The sequence below is a fragment of the Calidris pugnax genome, unplaced genomic scaffold (genome assembly GCF_001431845.1).
Source record: "Calidris pugnax isolate Ruff unplaced genomic scaffold, ASM143184v1 scaffold13, whole genome shotgun sequence".
In the NCBI taxonomy this organism is placed as follows: Eukaryota; Metazoa; Chordata; class Aves; order Charadriiformes; family Scolopacidae; genus Calidris; species Calidris pugnax.
The window spans coordinates 2,398,435-2,417,603 of NW_015090810.1; the positions used below are offsets into that span (position 1 = coordinate 2,398,435).

Sequence of the window (19,169 nt, forward strand, 5' to 3'; positions counted from 1 at the left end):
AACTTCATGTCGGGGTTCCCCTCCGTTGTAAGGACAAGGTTACCACTTATATAACAATTGCAAATTATAGTAGAAATTGACCGCAGATCTATACCATAGGCTGTTTACAACCCCTTACCCCAATTATTTAGTAAGTTGTTTCTAAAGGAGGACTACATTTATTCGACTAGTAATCAATATTTTTATATGGTTTGGAAAGGGCAGTCAGGGCAAACGAATTGTGTGTTAACTTTTCTATTGGTGCATAGGTCTTGCAGTTACTCATTCAGTTATTCCCCAGTGCAATTTCTTATTATAAACATAGTGCAATTTCATGTCATAAACATTATGTCTAACTGGAAAAGAAGAGAGTAAAAGAGAAATACCATAGATTTCATTCTTATACTAAAAGTGTTTTGTACCTCAAACATAAAAATCAAGATGTTTAGATTTTTTTTGCTAGTGCAGCTCAAGACATAACTTATTACAATTAGTCTCTTTAAAAAAAAAAAAAGATATAATTCTGTTATTCTGTTAAGGATTATTTTCTCTGAATATGTTCAGGGAAAATGGCTAATTGAGACAAGAACAAACTGCCTTCAGAGCTAAACAAAATTACATACTCTAAGCAAATCCTTGTAAGCTGGATTGCCAGAGCTTTCTACTTTGCCCTGAGGCACAGGTGAGTGTGTGTGCCCATTTGTGGAGGAGCTGGCCTTATGGTGAGAATGGGGAGTCAGTGTATAGCTGTCACGATGAGATCTGACTCTCATCCACTGAGAGAGAACACTTACTTTTCTGTTTGTTCCCTACAAATCAGGACCTTCACCTTTTCCTGTTTGGTATTTCCTAATATACTTTTTTTGGCAGTCTGAGAAATCTGTCTGCGCAGAATCTCTGTCCTTACAGGTGGCCATGTGCAGTCCCAGTATCTTCTTTGGGAATTGGGCCTGTTTATCTATGAGGAGTAGGAGGTGTTGCCACCAGAATAATCAGACAAGAGAATGTTAAATAAACCTGTGAACCCAGTCTTGTATACTGCTGCCCAAGGCCATTTATTTCCTATTTAACAAAAAACGCAGGATACTAATTTTTCATTCCAGCTTTGATGCTCTCTGAGGAAAAACCCTCTAAAATAAGCAAAAGACAGAGCTGCAAAGAGAAGCAGCATTCTTTGCTTAGGTGAGTATGTGAGCCTTTACTCAAGCCTGAAATAGAAGTAGGAACTCTCAGGCCTCAATGTTGGGAACACTTGCCGATAGCTTAACTGGATTGTGTTAACACTAAACAATTTGAGAGGAAGGATAGCTTGTAACTGTGTTACAGAGACAATGTTCTTCGAGGTAGGAAGTCCCTGTGCTGGCTGTTAGGGAGAAAGAGGCAGCAGTTATTGCCTTCAAGGCATTGGAAAGTTCCCTGTTGATGAGGAAAAGCAGAGAGAGACACAACGTGCTGGCTACTGAAAAATCATGACCATCAGAGGTGTTCTGCATCTTATTACTTAAAAGATACTTTAAAGGTCTTCACATCAATAAAGCTACAGCAAGACCGTCAACTCAAAATAGTAATTTACAAGGCTTATAGAAATGTAAACTAACAAGCCCTTGTTATGACCTACTTCTTGTAATTGCAAATAGGGATTATGGGTTTTTAAAATTATATTTATTCTGCCAAATTTTGCTTGCCTTAGTATGCCAAGCAAGGATAGAGAATATGCAAAATACTTCTAAGATGCAAGAACTAGGAAGACTTAATTGGTGCTCACTGCCTAAATCCATCTAGTGCAGCCTGTACCCATAACCTATGGATACGCTTATAATAATCCCATAAGCAACTTGTTGGAAATAAAGTATTCATGGCTGTCATGTAGGAAAAATAAGTTGGGACTATTAGATATCTGAGACATCTGGAAGGCCCATGAGATTCCTGGTGGAAAACCTTCTCAGTGAAACATCTGGGGCTTATTTCTCTAAACCCAAATAAAGTAAAACCTGTTTGAAGCATGTATTTAAACATAAAAGCTAGCAGGACATATGCTCTACCAAAAAAGAGCAATGAAATGCTTCAGAAAAAGAGAGACACAAAAAACCCAATGAGAAATACTGCTGCTGTAGAAATTAGGGTATCATTTTCAAAAAAGGCAGCAAGAGTAGGAATGTCTTCCTGTGTGCATAGTTGTTCTTTCCACTGAAGTAACGCTTAGAAAAAATGTTTTCTGATTTTTTTTTTTTTTTTTTTTTTTCTGTGAATTACAGTTCCTAAATTGTTAAGATATATCTGAATTCCTAAATGCTTCATGTCCTTATCATTGGTTAAAGTTAATCCAACAGCTTCCTTTAAAACTTTGGTGGGAAAATTTTTTTTGTTTTTTTTTTTTTTTTTTTTTTTTGTGGAGGGGAAAAGTGTATTTTTAATTTCTTACTTTGAACCTTCTTCATGCATGACAAAAAGGTGCATTCCTCTCCTGGGTTAGGATGATTGAGTCAGCTATTCCTTGCCTGGCCAAGCTGAACAACTGTAGCTGTTGTTTTCTTTTTAATTGGGCTTCACAATGGCTTTTGGATCATCAGAAACTTCCTACTACTTGGGTTGTCAGCAGTTTTCCAATCTGTGGATCTTTGTTGTTGGCTTGTGTTTTGTTTGGGTTTTTTCCTTTGGACCACTGCCAGGGTGGGTTTGAATGTTGCCTCTTGCCTTTTCTTTTTTCTTTTTTAATTTATTTTTTTTCTCTGGGAAGTGAAAGGTCATTCAGGGGGACCAGAGGCAGGAGAAGCGTGGGTCTCCATGGCCACAAGGATGCCCCGGGGTGCCCGGGGTTGCCATGGCCGTGCACCAACGAACTACAACAGCAAAATGCCTGCGGAGAATTTAAAAACTCTTTCCTCTTTCACGGACTGCCTTTTGAATGCATCCCTAATACTCAGTCCATTTTTGCCCCTCTCTTTTAAATACAGCAAGGCTAGTTTATCAACAGGGGAGGGTTTGAGCACTGAAAACCAAACAAAAGGTTTGGGGCTTGTTGCATGTTGAAAGGACCTGTTTCTTATTTCACTGACACGCTGTTGGAGAAGATGACATCATCCCTGTGGAGCCGATAGAGTTACACCGGTGTATACATTGTGGGGTTAGAATGGCACCAAAGACCTTGATGCTTTGCAAACTGCAATTTTTCTTATGCTTTTTTTTTTTACATAACGGTTTTGCCTTCATCCTTTTACTGTGTAGTATAAGACAGCAGCTTAATCGAGCCAGTCTACTCTTCCCACTGTAAGAATTGCTTTCAAGTTAATTGGCAAACAAAAGTACCATGAATAAAACAGAGCTTGGTGCTTCATATTTCAGAGTTTTTGATTGTAGCTAGCTCTAGCTGGAGTGTGGGAGCTACGTGAGACATTTGCCCGTAGTGAATGAAACTGGAAGGATGAATAGCTACAGCTCTGAGGTAAAGCTCCATTATGTTATTGTGGTGTAATACCGGTTAAGCTCATACTGAAAATAAATTAGTTCTTGCTGTAATTCATAGTAAAGTCAACTCTGGAGAGAGACTAGTGGCTATTCTTTTTTTATTGAACATTTTGGTTACTTGTTTCTTTGTTTTGGGGCTGTGCTACTGGTTTGGTTTTTTTTTTAAGCCAGTGAATAAAGAGTATCATGATTATAGTGGGAATATGGAGAGTGAGAGACATACCTATCTTTACCTTTCCTACTAGTTGCTCAAAATGCATGCTGTTTTTATCAGAGAGGAGAGATTTATATTTTATTTGAGCCAGATATTTTTAAATGAGATTAAAACAACTTTGTGGAAGGGAAACCTATTTTATTCATTGTTATTAGTAAACATGATGCTTTTTCTAGCTTAAGGTAGTATATAATTAATTCTCCTGTCAGAAGAAAGTAGGTAGTCTTGTTTCCAGACCTTTTAGAATGCAGCAAGTACCAAAAGGCCCTGTTTGGAGAGGAGGGATGAGCTTGTGATGAATGCCTTGATCTAAAGCTTGGGAGAACATTTGCCCTTTCTGAATGTGCCAAAAGCTTGCTGTGTGGCTGTGGGTTAACCATCCTGGGGTTGATTCTGCTGTGGGAAGTGTGATTCTTCCCACTGTTTTAAATTTACTCCTAGCTTTATTCCAAACTGCAAGTGTTGGGCATGTTTCTCCTTGTGAAAACCTTCCAACTCTTTTCAACTTAAAGTGTTAAAGGTGTCTCCTCTACTTAAAGCTGTGTTCCCTTCATAAGCCACATCCACATTCTCATTCAACTGAAACCCATAAATCAGTGTGTTTATTGCAGCTTTTTTTTTTTCCCCCCCAAAGAAGTCCTCCATCACAAAGTTAGGAATTGCCTAGTTTTGTGATGTGCAAGTATGGTGTCCTGGTGTCCTTGCCTGCTAGTCCCTACATCTTCAGGGCATGTGTGTGTATAATAGCATATTCCAAATTACTTCGCTACAGGCGGCTGTGAGAACCACTTGAGCTCAACAAAATGTTTGTCAAGGTGTATCAAAATCTTACACTCATTACAAAATGCACACCAGTTAATTTGGGAACAGAGAGCTGTGTGTAGTCTAGGCCAGTTCCTAAAAGCATACTGCTAACAGCCAAATCCCCCAAAAGACGTGGGCATCTCTAAAATAATTTTGACAGCTTAGTCTTTAGAAGATGTCCATGGCGTCTTCCCCTTCCTCACTAATTCTCAGCAATCTAAAGGTTAGTTCTGCTGTGGTATGTTGGCTTTGGTGACAAGCCTGCATCAGACACTCCCAACCAGCTGCTCCTGGGCTATTTTGACAGCTTGGTGCCCAGTTGCAGTGCAAGGAAACCCAACCATTTGTCCTGAGGTAAATTGTCAAAGTGATCCATGTTAAAAGTATCTATAAGTAACTACAAAGTTGGTGCAACTTTACTGGTGCAACCAGGGACTAGAGTGCCTACACCAGGCTATTTGCTCTAAAGTTGACAAGTGCCAATTTGGCTGACAACAACTTTAAGTACATAAAGGTGCTGTGTATGTTTGGTCTTGTAGGTATCTGTGAACATTCCCAGCATCTTTTCTGCCCGCAAATCCATTTGGAAATGACAAACTAGACATTTATAAGCTTAATTAATCGAGTACCGCAGAAAGCCATGTGCAATCTTAGTGGGTGTGAGCCATGCTACCTGTCAAAACCACTATATGTGTTTCATTTCAGTCATTCAAATGTTTTTAAAAAATACTGGGAGCAAGCACTGAAAACAAGGGTCACAGGTGGATTGGTTTATAGGAGCGTCTATGCTTATAGCAAAGTACAGGTGGTTCTTCTGTGCATGGGAGAAAGTGATAGCTATGGCAGCAATCTACAGCAGCTAATACCAGATGGTTTAGAGGGATACTTGAGTACTGCCCTAATAGACCAATTTAAATAATAGATATTGGATGGCTGATGTCTTGAAGCATATATGTTTTATATGCTCTTAATTACATGAAATTAGCCTTCCTAGTCCTAGAAGTATTTAATTGTATTTGATCTCTAAGCTTTGAACTCCAATTATGAGCTTTATTGGCCCACTATGTACTGTATTTAAGTCTCACTTTTAAAGTTCTGGATTTTTTTTCATTTATGTATTCCTTTGTTCTGAAAAAAGCTCAGAGCTTAATAATGTCTTTTTTTTTTTTTTTTTTGGTCTTGAGTACCATGATGCTGTCTTCCTATTTCCCAAACTATCTCGGTCTTTTTGTTCTCTTATGGCACCACCTAATCCACTGCCAAGGAAAATAGATCAGGAGTTTATTACCAAAGCCATTTGTTTCTAGTTATTTTCTCTCTCTGTGTCCTTAGAATCATGGTGAACAGAGTGCAAGCAAGACATGAATACAGTTGAGATACAGCTGGTAATGCTGCATTCATTCTTTCCTTACAAAATTATATTTCATTTGTAAGTGAGTTGGAGAGTGTGTTTTTTTGTTTCAGTATTGTTCAGATGTGATCCTAATGAATGCAAAGGTTCTCTTTTGTTTGCCTATTCTACTCTAGACAACTGTTTTAAAGGTGTGGGTTGAAATTGCTTGGCAGCTAATCAAACAAGCTAAAAATGGATGATTTAAAAAAAAAAAAAATAATGCGTAAGTGCCAAATAAATTCTGCTCAAGGGTAGAAAATCTCACTTTAGATCCCTCATGTGCTTTTTTAAGATCTGGAAATAGGAGTTAAGAAGAAAGTCTGCTGAGTACATGGCTTTCACCATTTTATCAGTGTTCTTATATTGAGTTTCATTCTCTTAAACTTTTTAATCATGCTCTTTTAATGACTTCCCAATTGATGTTTGGTTTTGAAACCACAAAGCCTTTAAGAGGCAGTCTAAGTATCAGGAAGAGTTGATGACTGTAGTCGTTAGAATATTCTTAGTAGACAAAATCTTTCATTTAAACCTCTGAGATTCAGGCTGTGTCTGAAAAATGATTCTGTTGACAAGTGTGTGATGTTCTCTTTGATAATCCTACTATGCTTTATTTTACTTTTGTATTTCACACAAATCCTTGGTGTGAATGCGCTTAGTGTGTTTTCCTGTTTCTTGATCGATGGGTTTGTGCTAGTGTTTTGTCATGCGGGTCTTTTTGGGTCTGTGTTTCGTGGTTTTTTTTTTTTGGTTTTTTGAGCTTTCAGGTAACTACCGAGAAGCCTCTGAGTCAAATTTCAATTATAACAAAAGATAATTTACCCTGGGCTTCCTGTTTCTTTTACTGACTGTCTTTAAGTCTTGTCAACTCCAAATTTCCCCTTCCCTGAAAAGTTGTTGAATTTTGACAGATCTGCAGTTGTTTCAGAACTGCTACCCGCTCCTCTCCCTCAGAAGCTCTCATGTTTTCTCTCAAACCTCCCTGCTCTGGGTTTCCAAATGGCACGATACTTCATCTCTAGTTTCTCTGTTTTCCTTAGTTTTTGGTTTGGTGTTTTGTTTGTTTGTTTGGTGTGGTGTTTTTTGTTTGTGGTTTTTTTTTTTTTTTTTTTTTGTAAAGGAGAGATCATGGATGCAAATAACCTCTCCTCTCCAATACTGATTTTAAGTATAACTTATCTTGGGACTGGTGCTCCAGCTATGCTATTTTTAAAAGGATATCTTTTAAAAGCCATTTTTAAAAGAGTCGTATGGATGGAAATGCGATCTGCACATTAAGTTAGGGATGTGGTATATTGTTTAGCCACTGTGTTGATGAAACCACCACTGCTGAAGATGGATTCCATTTATTGCTTACTATGTGCTTGCTGCATCTCTGTAAATGGTACAGGTAGTTCTGCAGTAGTCCAGTATTTTAGTTCTGTGATAGGGTAGCGAACAATCTACTGTGTCCTAAATGCAATTAGAGCAGTGGTAGAATTCTTAGAAAAACTGTGCCTTTTAGCTGTTCAAGCAAGGTGGAGGAAACTAATAGAAAGCGTGTTCTCAGGGACGTGCGCTAAGAATAAAAGGATGTGAGTCATAGATTCATTCTGCTACATCATTTCAAAAATTATTTTTCAAATATTAAGTACTTCACAGTTTTCAGCTTAACAGAAGTACAAAAGAAGGTAGATGGATTTGTTTCCCACAACTTAAGTATGATTTTTGCTTTCCTGGATTATTATTTAACTTCAAAAGAATGATTTCTGAGATTTTTAACTTGGTGTTTTTCCTACATATGCACACACTGAACAAAAGATTCCTCAGATGATGAACTCCATTGAAGCTAATCCTTTCCCTCCTCCTCTCACTTTTCTTGACCTGTCTCCTTCTAAGAGATTATTTCCATTTCCTTGGATACCTTCACAGTAATTCCAGCCAAATGGTAATGAGAGTGTGTCAGCTGTAGACATCCTCTGTGTAGCAGCCAAAAAAGCTGTATATACTTTGAAATAAAGGGTCTTGTTCTCATGGTCACTCTCCCTTCAGTTCAGCTGAAGATCTACTTAACCACAAAGGTGAGAAGAGGTAACTCTTTGCCTTCTTAGTTAGGAAAAGCTGAACACAGATGGGGAAAGGGAATGGAAGAATCTGGGTGCCAAATGTTAATGACAGGATGCGGAGGTTAGGCTATTCTCGTCCTGTAGGTTTATTGTGTTTACTGTGAGAAAACTAGAAAATGCACTAGTTTTTTTGGATTCAAGAACTGGAGAGGCTTTGGTCTAAACAATTTAACTTTGCTAAATTTTACTGTTTGCTGTTTGATTAGCGGGTCATTTAAAATTTTACCAATTTAACTTACAATAATTGAAATAGGCGGGGAGAAAGAATATGTGTCAGTTCTCCATGCAGCCATTTCTGCATAGCTTTTTGTGCAGAAGTTTGATTATTTTTAGTGCTTTTAGTTAGCTTTTAAAAGTTTATATTAAACATTGGAGTGCCTCCATCTCTAGATGAATTAATTTGGCTTTCTTGTTCCATGGTTGTTGATGTTGAGCACTCATAGGCTTTCTAACAATGCCTGTGCGGCTGCTGTTGGAAACCATGGTGTCATATTTGGACACAGATACTCCAGCAAACTCGGAATTGTTCTCTGTGGAGCACTGTGTTAAAGTGAACAATGAAGCAAAAGGTCTGTGAGTTAGTGACATAATTGCCTAAGAATAGCAACAGGTAGGCATCTACGCATTATGTTTTTGCTGTGGTGTGTTGCCTGTATTTCAGAGACCCCTGAAATAGCAGTTTCAGAATTTTGAACTCTGAACTTCCTTTTGTTATTCTTAAGTCAAACCCATAATATTAATGTAACAGCTTTCTGTGTTTGTTTTCAGTGTCTTTGTTATTTCAGCAGAATATTTTTATTGGCAGCGTATTGTTCCAGTGGCTCTCGAGGATCTAATGTGGCATTAGTGTTTCACTTCACACGCTGTATTACCTGACCCCAGGAGTATTTTGTGGCGTCTACCAGGCCAGAGATAAAAGGTGCTGTTTCAGAGGAGGAGTGCAGGCTACATACAAAATACCAGCACTTTCATATCAGAGCAGCAGTTCCTTTGAAATTAATTGTGCTCTGACTGCCCTACGCCCAGTTGCGCAAACCTGGGGATTATACTTTGTGTGTAGGCACAGCTCCATCAGCGCAACTCCACATCAGCTCTGCAAAGCGTACAAAGTTTGTGAAGTAGTTTGACAATGGTAATTACTGTGCTAAAAATAAATAAGAAGTGCATTAGCATTAATAACTACTCCCGCAAGCTGTGCTAATCACTGCTGAAGAGTTGCAAAATTGGGGAATACATGCTACATTAAGATTGGGGAATACTGCTGGGGAATACATGCTAAATTACTTCTTATAAGGTAAAGTTACAGATCTAGCAAATCGGTTTCTTTTTTTCTCCAGCCTCTCAATGAGCCTGGAAGAGTGAGTTTGCTAGAGTTCAGAAACCTTGCTGACTTTTTGAAGTGTGGATAACTGAAGGTGGCACAGCTGCCTTCTCCATTAATGGCCTTCTATATAGAGCAGGTGTCTGACCTTACTTTTAAAACTCTGACCTCATAGAAGTATTGGGTTTTATTGCAATTTTAAAAATAATTTTTAATAAAATACTATGAGTTGAAAAACTGCATTTTAAAAGGAAAAAAAAAAAGTAGAGGTAGAATGAGTATATTTTTGTTTTAAGCAGTTGCAACAGAGCTGCTTAGAGCATAGGGATTTCTAGATCAAGACACAAAGATTGTATGTTGGGTTGCTGTCATGCTTGAGGATGAAAGTCATTTTGAGCACTAACATTTCGCTTACATACAGATTACTTACTTTCATAGAATCATAGAATGGTTTGGGTTGGAAAGGACCTTAAAGATCATCTAGTTCCAACCCCCCTGCCATGGGCCAGGACACCTCCCACCAGACCAGGTTGCTCAAAGCCACACCCAGCCTGGTCTTGAACACTTCCAGGGATGGGGCATCCACAACTTCTCTGGGCAACCTGTTCCAGGGCCTCACCACTCACAGTAAAGAATTCCTTTCTAGTATCTAATCTAAATCTACCCTCTTTCAATTTAAAACTGTTACCCCTTGTCCTATCACTATACTCCCTGATAAAGAGTCCCTCCCCATCTCTCCTCTAGGGTCCCGTTTAGGTACTGGAAGGCTGCCATAAGGTCTCTCAGGAGCCTTCTTTCATCTCGTTAATGTCAAGCTTTTTACTTCCAATAGGTCATGTGGCATCACTCCTGGGTTAAATGCTTTGGTCTTTCTTCATCATGTTGCCCAAAGTGATGATGACTAGGACATGTATAACCATGGCACAGACCAGTTAGCACCTACTCACATGAGAAGGAAGAGGCTGAAGCCCTTGGTGAGAGGGCTACTGGTAGTAATTCTGAAGCCTGGTAATTATTCTGGTGGGTTGGCTTGAATATTCACTTGAGTAAGGGTCAGGCTACCACTAATGAGATCAATTACTACCCAATAAGGTATAAATGAAAGATGAGCTAAGACATTGGAGTAAGATAAGGATTTTCTGAGTCTGTGCCAGAAGCTAGAACTGACAAGGGATTTCTATTTGTGCAGCTTGATATACTGGACTAACCTCTCTCTCTCTCATTCCCTTTCCCTGTAATTTTGGAAATAACCAAATGAGCAAAATAATCTATCCAGTAGCTCTGGTTTGAATTATGGGAAATCTGGTGAGGGTTGGTTGTACTTTCAGCTACTGGCTGCAAAGTTGAGTGGTTCTGGTGATTTGTACTAATACCAGTAAAGAAGTGTATCCTCCTATCTTGTAATGTAAGGCCCTTCATCCTACAAATGTGATCCTTGATCACCATCTGCACTGAATTTTTGAACAGAACCTACCTTTTATTTAAGTGGAAGATAAAATCCTGAGAACATTTGGCTTTATCTTTGTACACACTGGCTGCTGACTTGGTAACATCTTGGAATTTGGGAGAGACGTGTCCAAATATATTCTTCTGAATGGACTTGAGGCAGAAGATTGGGGATGAGGAAATAGCATCTCTGATTTTGAAAAGAGAGTTGTATTTTTCAACACAAATAGGGATAAGGAGAAGCTTTTCTAATGGCTTGTGGCTCTGCTGTGCTTTTTGAAAAGGTGTGAGGGTGCCTCTGGCATTACCCCCTCTTAACCTCTGCCAACCTACTCTTGCCTTGGGACAGATAAGTTAAAACAAGCCAAAGGAAAGTCCACTTTGGATGCATGCTAATCTAGCAAAGCCTTCTGGAAGAAGAGAAAACAGAGTAGCAGGAGTTTCTCTTGGCACGGCAAGCTGTGTGTTTCCTCTGGGTTGAATTATTTACCCACCGGCCTTCTCGAGTGAGAAGAGTGGTGTGTACGTGGAGCACATGCATGTGCAAGGAGGAGTGGGCAGCAGCACTTGTTCTGTGGGTGGACGTGTTGGGCATTGTGTGTGTTTGGAAACAGGCGCTTTGTTCTTCTCTCCTCACACCACACCCCCTCTGGTTTTAGGTTTTTCTCTTGGACTGTAAGAAGGTAAAGGCAGTAGATGAGAACAATGACTGAACTCATTTTTTTTATTCTATTCATTCAACTGGTTTCTGATAGCGGCAGTGGTCATTTATTGGCATCAGGTAACTGGCTGATTGTCACCTTTTCTTGCTGCTGTTCTTATTTTTTTTCCCTGCCATTCCTTGCTCCTTTTGGTGATGTGCTTCAACTCTGAAATTTGGAGAAATGACAAGTTTTCCTACTGCACCACAACAAAGGCTTCCTTATGGGAGAAATGGATGTTACCTGTTTCTGTGGGTTGGTGTTTGAAAGAAGGGAAGTCATCATGGGCACACTACTATTAAACCGTTTTTAGTCCTCTTAAGCTTGACAGCCTTGCAGTACGAATTATTTCAGCCCTGCAGGTTGAGGGACCGGACACTACTAGTTAGATTGGGTTACCTGTAAAAGGTGATGATAAGCGGAGATTCTGCCCTATATTATTGATCTCCTGGCAGCCTATAAGGAACGAACACTTGAATGAGTTGGTTGCCTAACTTTCCTCAGCCTCTGTGTGTTCATGTGGCAGGTGGATGTGTTTGAGCGGAGGTCTCTCCGGGTGCTGGGGAGGTGGGGACAATCCAACAGGCCTTGCCGTGGCTGTTTCTCGTTATAATCGAAGCCGCGAGACCCTTCTCTTATATGGTACAGTTTCATTCCATAAGGAGTTGAACAGGGAAGGATGAGGGAAGAATGTTCTGATGCTTTAACTGTTTAATCAGATGTTTGTTTACTTTTGGATAATTAATTGTATTTAGCTTTTTAGAGTGAAACTTATAACAGCATAACTACAGCCTTATAATAGTGTAACTATTGCTCCGAATCCTATGGCCTTTTTATGTACTCCCTGTTCTTTTTTCTTACGTTTCCCTTACATTTCCATTCTTCTGTTGGAAAACTATTTCATGGTAGTTTAGAGTTTCTAACTGTTGATGACTCACAAGGGCCTCAATAAAACTTGTTTGCTGAAACTGCAACTTTGTTTCACTTTAAAAAGTGCTTATGTCGAGATGATGATTAAAAGACTTAAACATTTATGGTATGTAAAATTGTGACTGTAACCTTGATTCCCTCTCCCCCTCACCTTTGGCATATACTGTATGATTTTGTCATTAGTGATATGATCACATACTACTTAATTTTTGATGTCTTGCCTTATTAAAAGCACAGCATGGTTCTGCTCTGAGAACACCTGCAGAGGAGCATAGGGTGTGTGTGACCTGTTTCTTTTCTTGAAGATCTTTGGGAAGTGAATGAAGCAGGAATCTGCAAGAAAGAAAAGTTTGCTGTGGTTGCAGACAACGATGATGCTGTCTTAAATTTCTGGGGTTTTTTGCACTTGTGTGGCTCTGGCTTCTCAAAAAAAGCTCTTCCTTCTGTTCTGAGAGGGCTAAACTTTTGGTTCTGGGATCTGACTCTCAGATCCAGCCAGTTGTTGCTTTTTTGAAAACTGCAGGGAAAATATCTAAAACAAATATATGCATGATATATGCTTATATATGTACGCATTTATATACATGTAAGAAACTGTTGGGATGGTGTAGTTTGGGGATGTGTGTGTGCATGATGCTTTTTTGGTTTTCCATTTGTGCCTGTTAGGTTTGCAGCATAAGGTACTATAATGATTGCATGGTGTGGCATCAATTGCCACTGCATGGATGTGGTCTGAGAAAGTTCAAACATCTATTGGTTCCTGTTTTGGAACATGTGTTGCAGAAAAAGGTAAATCTTGGACTGGTTTAATTAGTAGCCCTACTTGTATTTCAGTAGCACCAATTACTTCTTGATACCTATCTTGTCATGGCAGAGTACAAATCTTAATGTTCCAATGAGGTTTCAGTGTGAAACTGAAGATGATAATTAGCACATCAGTTAGATTGTAGTGAGGAAGATGCATAAGACAGTCTTATTCTTCTTACTTCCTTCATGTAAGCCCAGTGGGAGGCTGGCTGCTGATAGATCTGGCCGTCCACAGCTGGTAATTCTGGGTAAACCCTGTGTTTTAATGGCCGTTGCGTGTAAAAGCTTTTGTTCCTTCACTCCTCTGAAAGACACAGCTTCTAGGTAGATCCAGTCTTTATAGAGATGAGAGACTTGGGCAATGTCCATAGGGACTCAAAAATATGCTCTGGATACTTTCTCAAGAAACTATTATTTTATGAAGATGAGAATGCAATTGAAATGCATACATAGTTTTTATAGCTGTACAGAAGCATATATGGTTTGATACTTAAGCTGCAATGAAAAAACTTGAAATGTTGCAGAAGACTGAAAATGAAATAATTTTGTGTTTGACTTGGAGAATTAGCATTACACTTGTGTCGTTTGATGGTGTGTCTCCCTGTTGATGTTTCCTTGATACCTGTCATATTCTTTTAATGTGACTGGAGAAAAGTGTGGAAAATTGCTGTAAAGCTTACAGGATGAGTTGCATTTAAATGACTTGTGTCAATGTTTTGGCTCTTTTGAGCAATACAATGAAGTGTGATACAAAAATGATTAATGATTTGAAGGGGTGGGCAAGACAGATTGTTAGGAAATAATGGGTTTGTAAGCTTATGAACAGATCTTGGAGAATTTGACCTTGTGGCAATACTATAAACTGGTTATGCAGTTTACTAACAAAACGATGATCTGAATTTTGGGAATTGTGAAGAACAAAGTGAAATAAATGGAATTAATTTCAACAAAGTTGAATAGCAGTCTCATTCATGATTATGGAAATAGTTCCATTAAATGTTCTTTCAAAGACTGTCGTTATTCATTCTGCCTTTTGACTGTCCTAAGAGAAGGACATTATGGATTTTAATGTGTTAATATGGATTCTCATGTGAATTACGATCAATGGGAAGAGCATGTTGTGAATGAATTAGATGGGGCCATTTGTGGGGGTCTCCAGAGATGAGAGAATTGATGTGTCACAGATAAACATGGGATTAACATTGAACAGAGGGGAGAGACCAACGTCATGAATTGCTACTAATGAGCACTAATGAGTGAACATCAGCCATCCTTTGTGTTGAAAAAGGCAGGCAATTTACTAATTAAAAATAATTCATAATGTGGCTTCTCTTCTTGTGTTCTGCTTGTAAAATATGTGCAAGTGAAGCTTGGAGGCAAAGTAGCAAAGTGATCCTATATGAGGATGATTTTAGAGTTCATTGCTTCAATAATTACACTCCTTTAAAGAGTGTTATTTTCCTCTCTTCCATCTCTGTGTGTACACATTCAAGAGAAGAAGAAATCTTTTTGGCAAGACTCAGTGTTAAGTAATGGAAATAAAAGATATTGCCATTTCTCCCATTACCCTGGCACTCTTATTAATGGATACAGCATACAATGTACAGTGCTTTAAAGCCTGAATGAATACTGTGTTCGGCTGAAACTATGGAGATGAGATGAAAATAGGTAGAATGTACTTATTTTGTTTTATTTTGCACATGAAGTACTTCCTGTTCTCATCTTGCTTTTTATACACTAAAGTCATAAGATATTAGTAAAGCGCAGTTCTTTTTCCCTAATTATGCAGTATAATTGGAAATTGTGGGCAAATCTCCTAATCTCCATAGTGACAGCAGAACATTTATCTAATTAGTAGTTTGCCTTTTGGCATTACTTTGAATAAATTAGCATTTCATTAGATACCCTGGGCTACTGGGAAAAAGTTTCCCAGAGTAGTATTTAGTCTTTCTTCTCTAAGCAGTGTATTTTGAATTAGCATAGGTTAATAATATGCTTTGTAACTGGAAAGATACAGAATAGTTATACTGTTGTTATTCATAATACCGGAGGGCTGCGCTTGGAAGTTCTTTGCTTTCTTTAATCCCCAGGAGTCAGAGTAAAAACTTATGTCGCCTTATTTGATGACTTACTTTTTCCCCCAGGGGGAAAAAAGGAAAGAAAAAAATGGAACAGGTTTGAAATACAACTTGACCTTCTCCCTCTACCCTTTCCCTTTTTCCAAAGAATGAACTTTTCTTTCAGATTACAAACAGTGAAAAGGATAGTGTTTTGGGCTAACCCAAAAGTCACACTCTATTACTTGCTAATTATAAATGAGCTCTTCTGCAGTACTTGCAATGCAGCTAACCCAGAAGAATCAAAGACTGCTTGTATTCTTTTCTTGCGTGTATAAATCAGTGATAGAAAACTGGGTGACTAAGTTTTGGTATTGACTGCCAGATAAGTCAATAAGTGTCCATAACTTTGATGGGAAGTTAAAACTGGTAATTCATCAAAGATGGAGTGTCATTGATTTTTTTTCCTTTCCTAGTGAAAGAAAAGAGAAGAAAGAAAAATCCACGAATGTGATAAAGGGTTGTAATTTCCCTTCCTTGAATCACTGCCTATTTCAGACCCTTGCTTACCCCCTCAAAGAGTTGTTGGCTACCACCCGTGGCAGAAGATTGGTATGAAGTATGGTGTTAAATAGTCTTCTCTTCCCAAAGTGGCCTTTGCAGCAGGGATGTACATTTACACCACCACTGTCATGGTTGCCTTTTGGTAGATAGAGGCCTGCAAAGGACCTGCCAGTTAGTTTTGCCAAATCCAGAGGAATGAAACATCTTCTGTTTGGCTATCAGGCTGGATTTTATACCTAGTAGCACTACATATCTGGGGCTTACAGCATTTGTGAACTTGGAACCGGTTACGAAAGGACCCCCAGTGCAGTGGTGACACATGCCTGTCCACCGGGCTCTATGGTGGCAGTTTCTCTGCTTCTGGGCTGGGTTCTCCAGGCTGTCCAAGATGGATGGTCAGTTGCTACCTAGTGGTGAGGTAGAAGAACCCTGTACTTTCACCTGCCCTTTGGTAAATGCTTTCTTGTTTCCTTGCCCTGAGAAGGCTTTATTCCTCATTCCTTGTGATTTGACACCGGGTTATCTCATGGTGAGAGAGGAGCTCATGTTACTTCCTAGCTCTTCCCTCAGGTTTCTTCAGTTACCACTCTCAGTCCAGGAATTATTTTGTATTCCTGTGTTGTGAATTAGCCAGAGTTTTGGGGTGATTCTTCATAGGCCTTCTCCTGTGAAGAGCTCCCTGAGAAAAAAAAAAAGAAAAAGGACAAAAAAAATTCCAAACAAACAGAAAATTATTTTTTCTAACTTTGATCAAATCTAGCTCTTTTTTTAACAACAGCTGGAACAACTAGTGGAAAATTTGAAGCATAGGGAAGACAGGATGGAAATAAAGAGGGTTTATTAGTTGCACTCGCCCTGTTCAGTATCATTGCAGGCAGGTTCCTGCTTTCAGGTCTGATCCTTGATGACCTTAGTACCTTTGTACGAAGCTGGTAGATGTGTCTAGTCCTTCACCCGGTGGCAGGTTAGTGCCTGCCCCTAAAATGAGTGTGTCAGAAAATCTGGATCTTGGTTGACTCCACTCCCCCTCACTGCAGGACTTCGACTCTTGGCTGCCACTGTCCCCTGGCTGTACCCTTCCTCACAGAGGATGTTCAGTAGCTCACGAAACAGCTGCTTCTTCCTTCTACCTCCATCCAGAAGCCCAGAAACTCTACTTAAATGTACTGTAAGAACACAGAACAGTCATTCATGTCCTAGGTATACATTAAAATTAACTTGTCTTTCCCTATAGGGTTCTAAAGGCTGTGGTGAAACTGTGATAAAACCCTCTAATCACCTTCTATACATTCAAATAAATCAATTTCTCTGTGTGTTGTGTTGATGTTCTGACCAAGCATGGTCTGGTGAATATGGACGTGGGCTTGCATAAGTTGCCAAATAGCACCCAATTTCTTAGGCGCTCACTACATACAGTTTGTTTTAGGGACATCTTCTCTGGGCACCTGAAAGAGGGGACGGTGATGTTAGAGAGAATGACTATTGTAATCTAATGATCTGTATTTTTTTTACAGCTTGATGACTGCACCCTGCAATTGTCTCACAATGGTACCTATCTGGATCTAGAATCCACCCTAGCAGAACAAAGAGATGAACTGGAAGGCTTCCAGGAGGATGCTGGGTAAGTAAATGTTTACTAAATTTAAATAAGCATATTTTTCCAGAAGCATTGAGGTTTTGGGAGTGTGCATAGTTAACTTAGTATGTTCAGGTCAGCATCAGAACAGAAAAGATAAAATTCTTTCCTCTGTGAGCACACGTCTCCCCCCTTTCTGTTATTAAGAATTTTATGACTTTTCTATCTACATTCACTCTTATAGTTTATCTAAAAGAAGATGGTATACTGTAAGAAATGGATGTCTTTGACTAGTGTAGTAATTTTTTTATAGTTCTTTGGACTTGACAAATCAGAGTGGTTGATTCTGAGAACTTTTTTGTACAATAATAGTTGATGTAGAAGACTATATTAGGGTAGTGCTCCTGAAGTTATTAATTCAATTTCTATGTGCCTTGAGATTTAAGTCCTCCTCCCTTCTATTCTTGAGGAAAAGACCTCTATTGATTTCTTTTTTACTCGTGGAATTGGTTTAGCCAGCCTGGGGTATGTGTGTGGTGGTAGTGTTTTTTGAATATTCTTCTCTCTTGCCTTTTTTTGTCTTCTTTTTTTTTTAATTATTGCTGGCACACATGAATTACTATGACACAGATTTCCATAAACCATCTCTGATGAGAACTGAAAGTGAAAACAAAAGTTAGCATCAACGTGTGTGTCTGTGAATGCATGTATAAAATTTGCTTTTTAGAAGATTTTTTTTTTTCTGGGACTTTTAGGGGATTGTCTTTTTTAAGATATAAAATGAACAGACAGTCTAGAGCTATTTTTGCCTTGCTGGTTGCTATATTGGACTGGATAGTTGTAATTAATTTTATGGGTGCGTTTTGGCACAGACTTCACGCATGTGAGTAATGTAGCTGTGCCAGAAGGAAATTAACTGCATTCTGAATTGGTCAGGGCTTGTTAACACTAAGAGATGCAGACCTTTTACTTATACTGGTTTCTCTACTTTTTGTGATAGCTGCCTGTCTTTGATCTTATAAACTTAAACTGTGCCTCTGAAGAATATTGTATGTAGAGAAAATTTTAAAGAACATGTTATAGATATTCATGTGTGTGCATTTTTGTATGTCTTCTTCACACATACTCGTTTTAGGCATGTTTTTGTAAGTATTGGAAGATAAAGAAACCCTTCTATTAGAAATTAAATTAGTTAAAAGTTTGTCAATACACAGACTAGCCAATACAGCTGGACTGAGCCTCCCTTCCTATGCAGTAGGTGTGTTGAGTATAGAAGTTGATCTAGTCTTCAGTTTTATGCAGGGGTGATAAAAATTGCTGCCAAGACAAGCAAGTTCTTATTTCCAGCTAACTTTATAATTAATTGAAAGCAAGTAAGATGAAGGAAAAACTTTCTCTTTTGATAGTTTTTTTTGTAGTAGTATGCATGAGTTGTTAATTCACACTTTTCTTTTGCATTGATGTCTCTGTGATAATTCTAGTAATTTTAACTTCATTGCCTTTGATACCACACAATGGCATTCCTGAGCAATTTGACAAGCTGGAGGCTGGTTGGTGCTTTTTCTGCCAGGCTTTACTCTTGAAATGGCAAGCTACCTTCCACCTTGTTTTAATTTGTGCTTCCTTTGGGGACATAAAATCAATGGTATGAATTGTTCCTGAAACATGACTCTAATTTTCTCTGGGGTGGTGGCTATCCTATGAAAAATACCAAAACATGTGGAACTAACTGTGCTGTTTGGAATTGTAGGTCTACTATGTTGTTTTGCGCTGAATAATCAGGTTATGTTTTTGTGTTCTCTGCGTGTGT

The 19,169-nt window shown here is 38.7% G+C and overlaps 1 protein-coding gene across 1 annotated transcript in view; it reads left to right on the forward strand.

The window, feature by feature from the left end:
• The first annotated feature begins 8,411 nt into the window (after positions 1-8,411).
• FHOD3 (formin homology 2 domain containing 3) overlaps positions 8,412-19,169 on the forward strand; it is a 371,022-nt gene continuing 360,264 nt past the window's right edge. Inside the window, exons 1-4 of the mRNA XM_014938430.1 lie at positions 8,412-8,530; positions 11,952-12,067; positions 12,661-12,734; positions 17,298-17,404. Coding sequence (XP_014793916.1) covers positions 8,412-8,530; positions 11,952-12,067; positions 12,661-12,734; positions 17,298-17,404 — 416 coding nt within the window. The remainder of the gene's footprint in view (positions 8,531-11,951; positions 12,068-12,660; positions 12,735-17,297; positions 17,405-19,169) is intronic.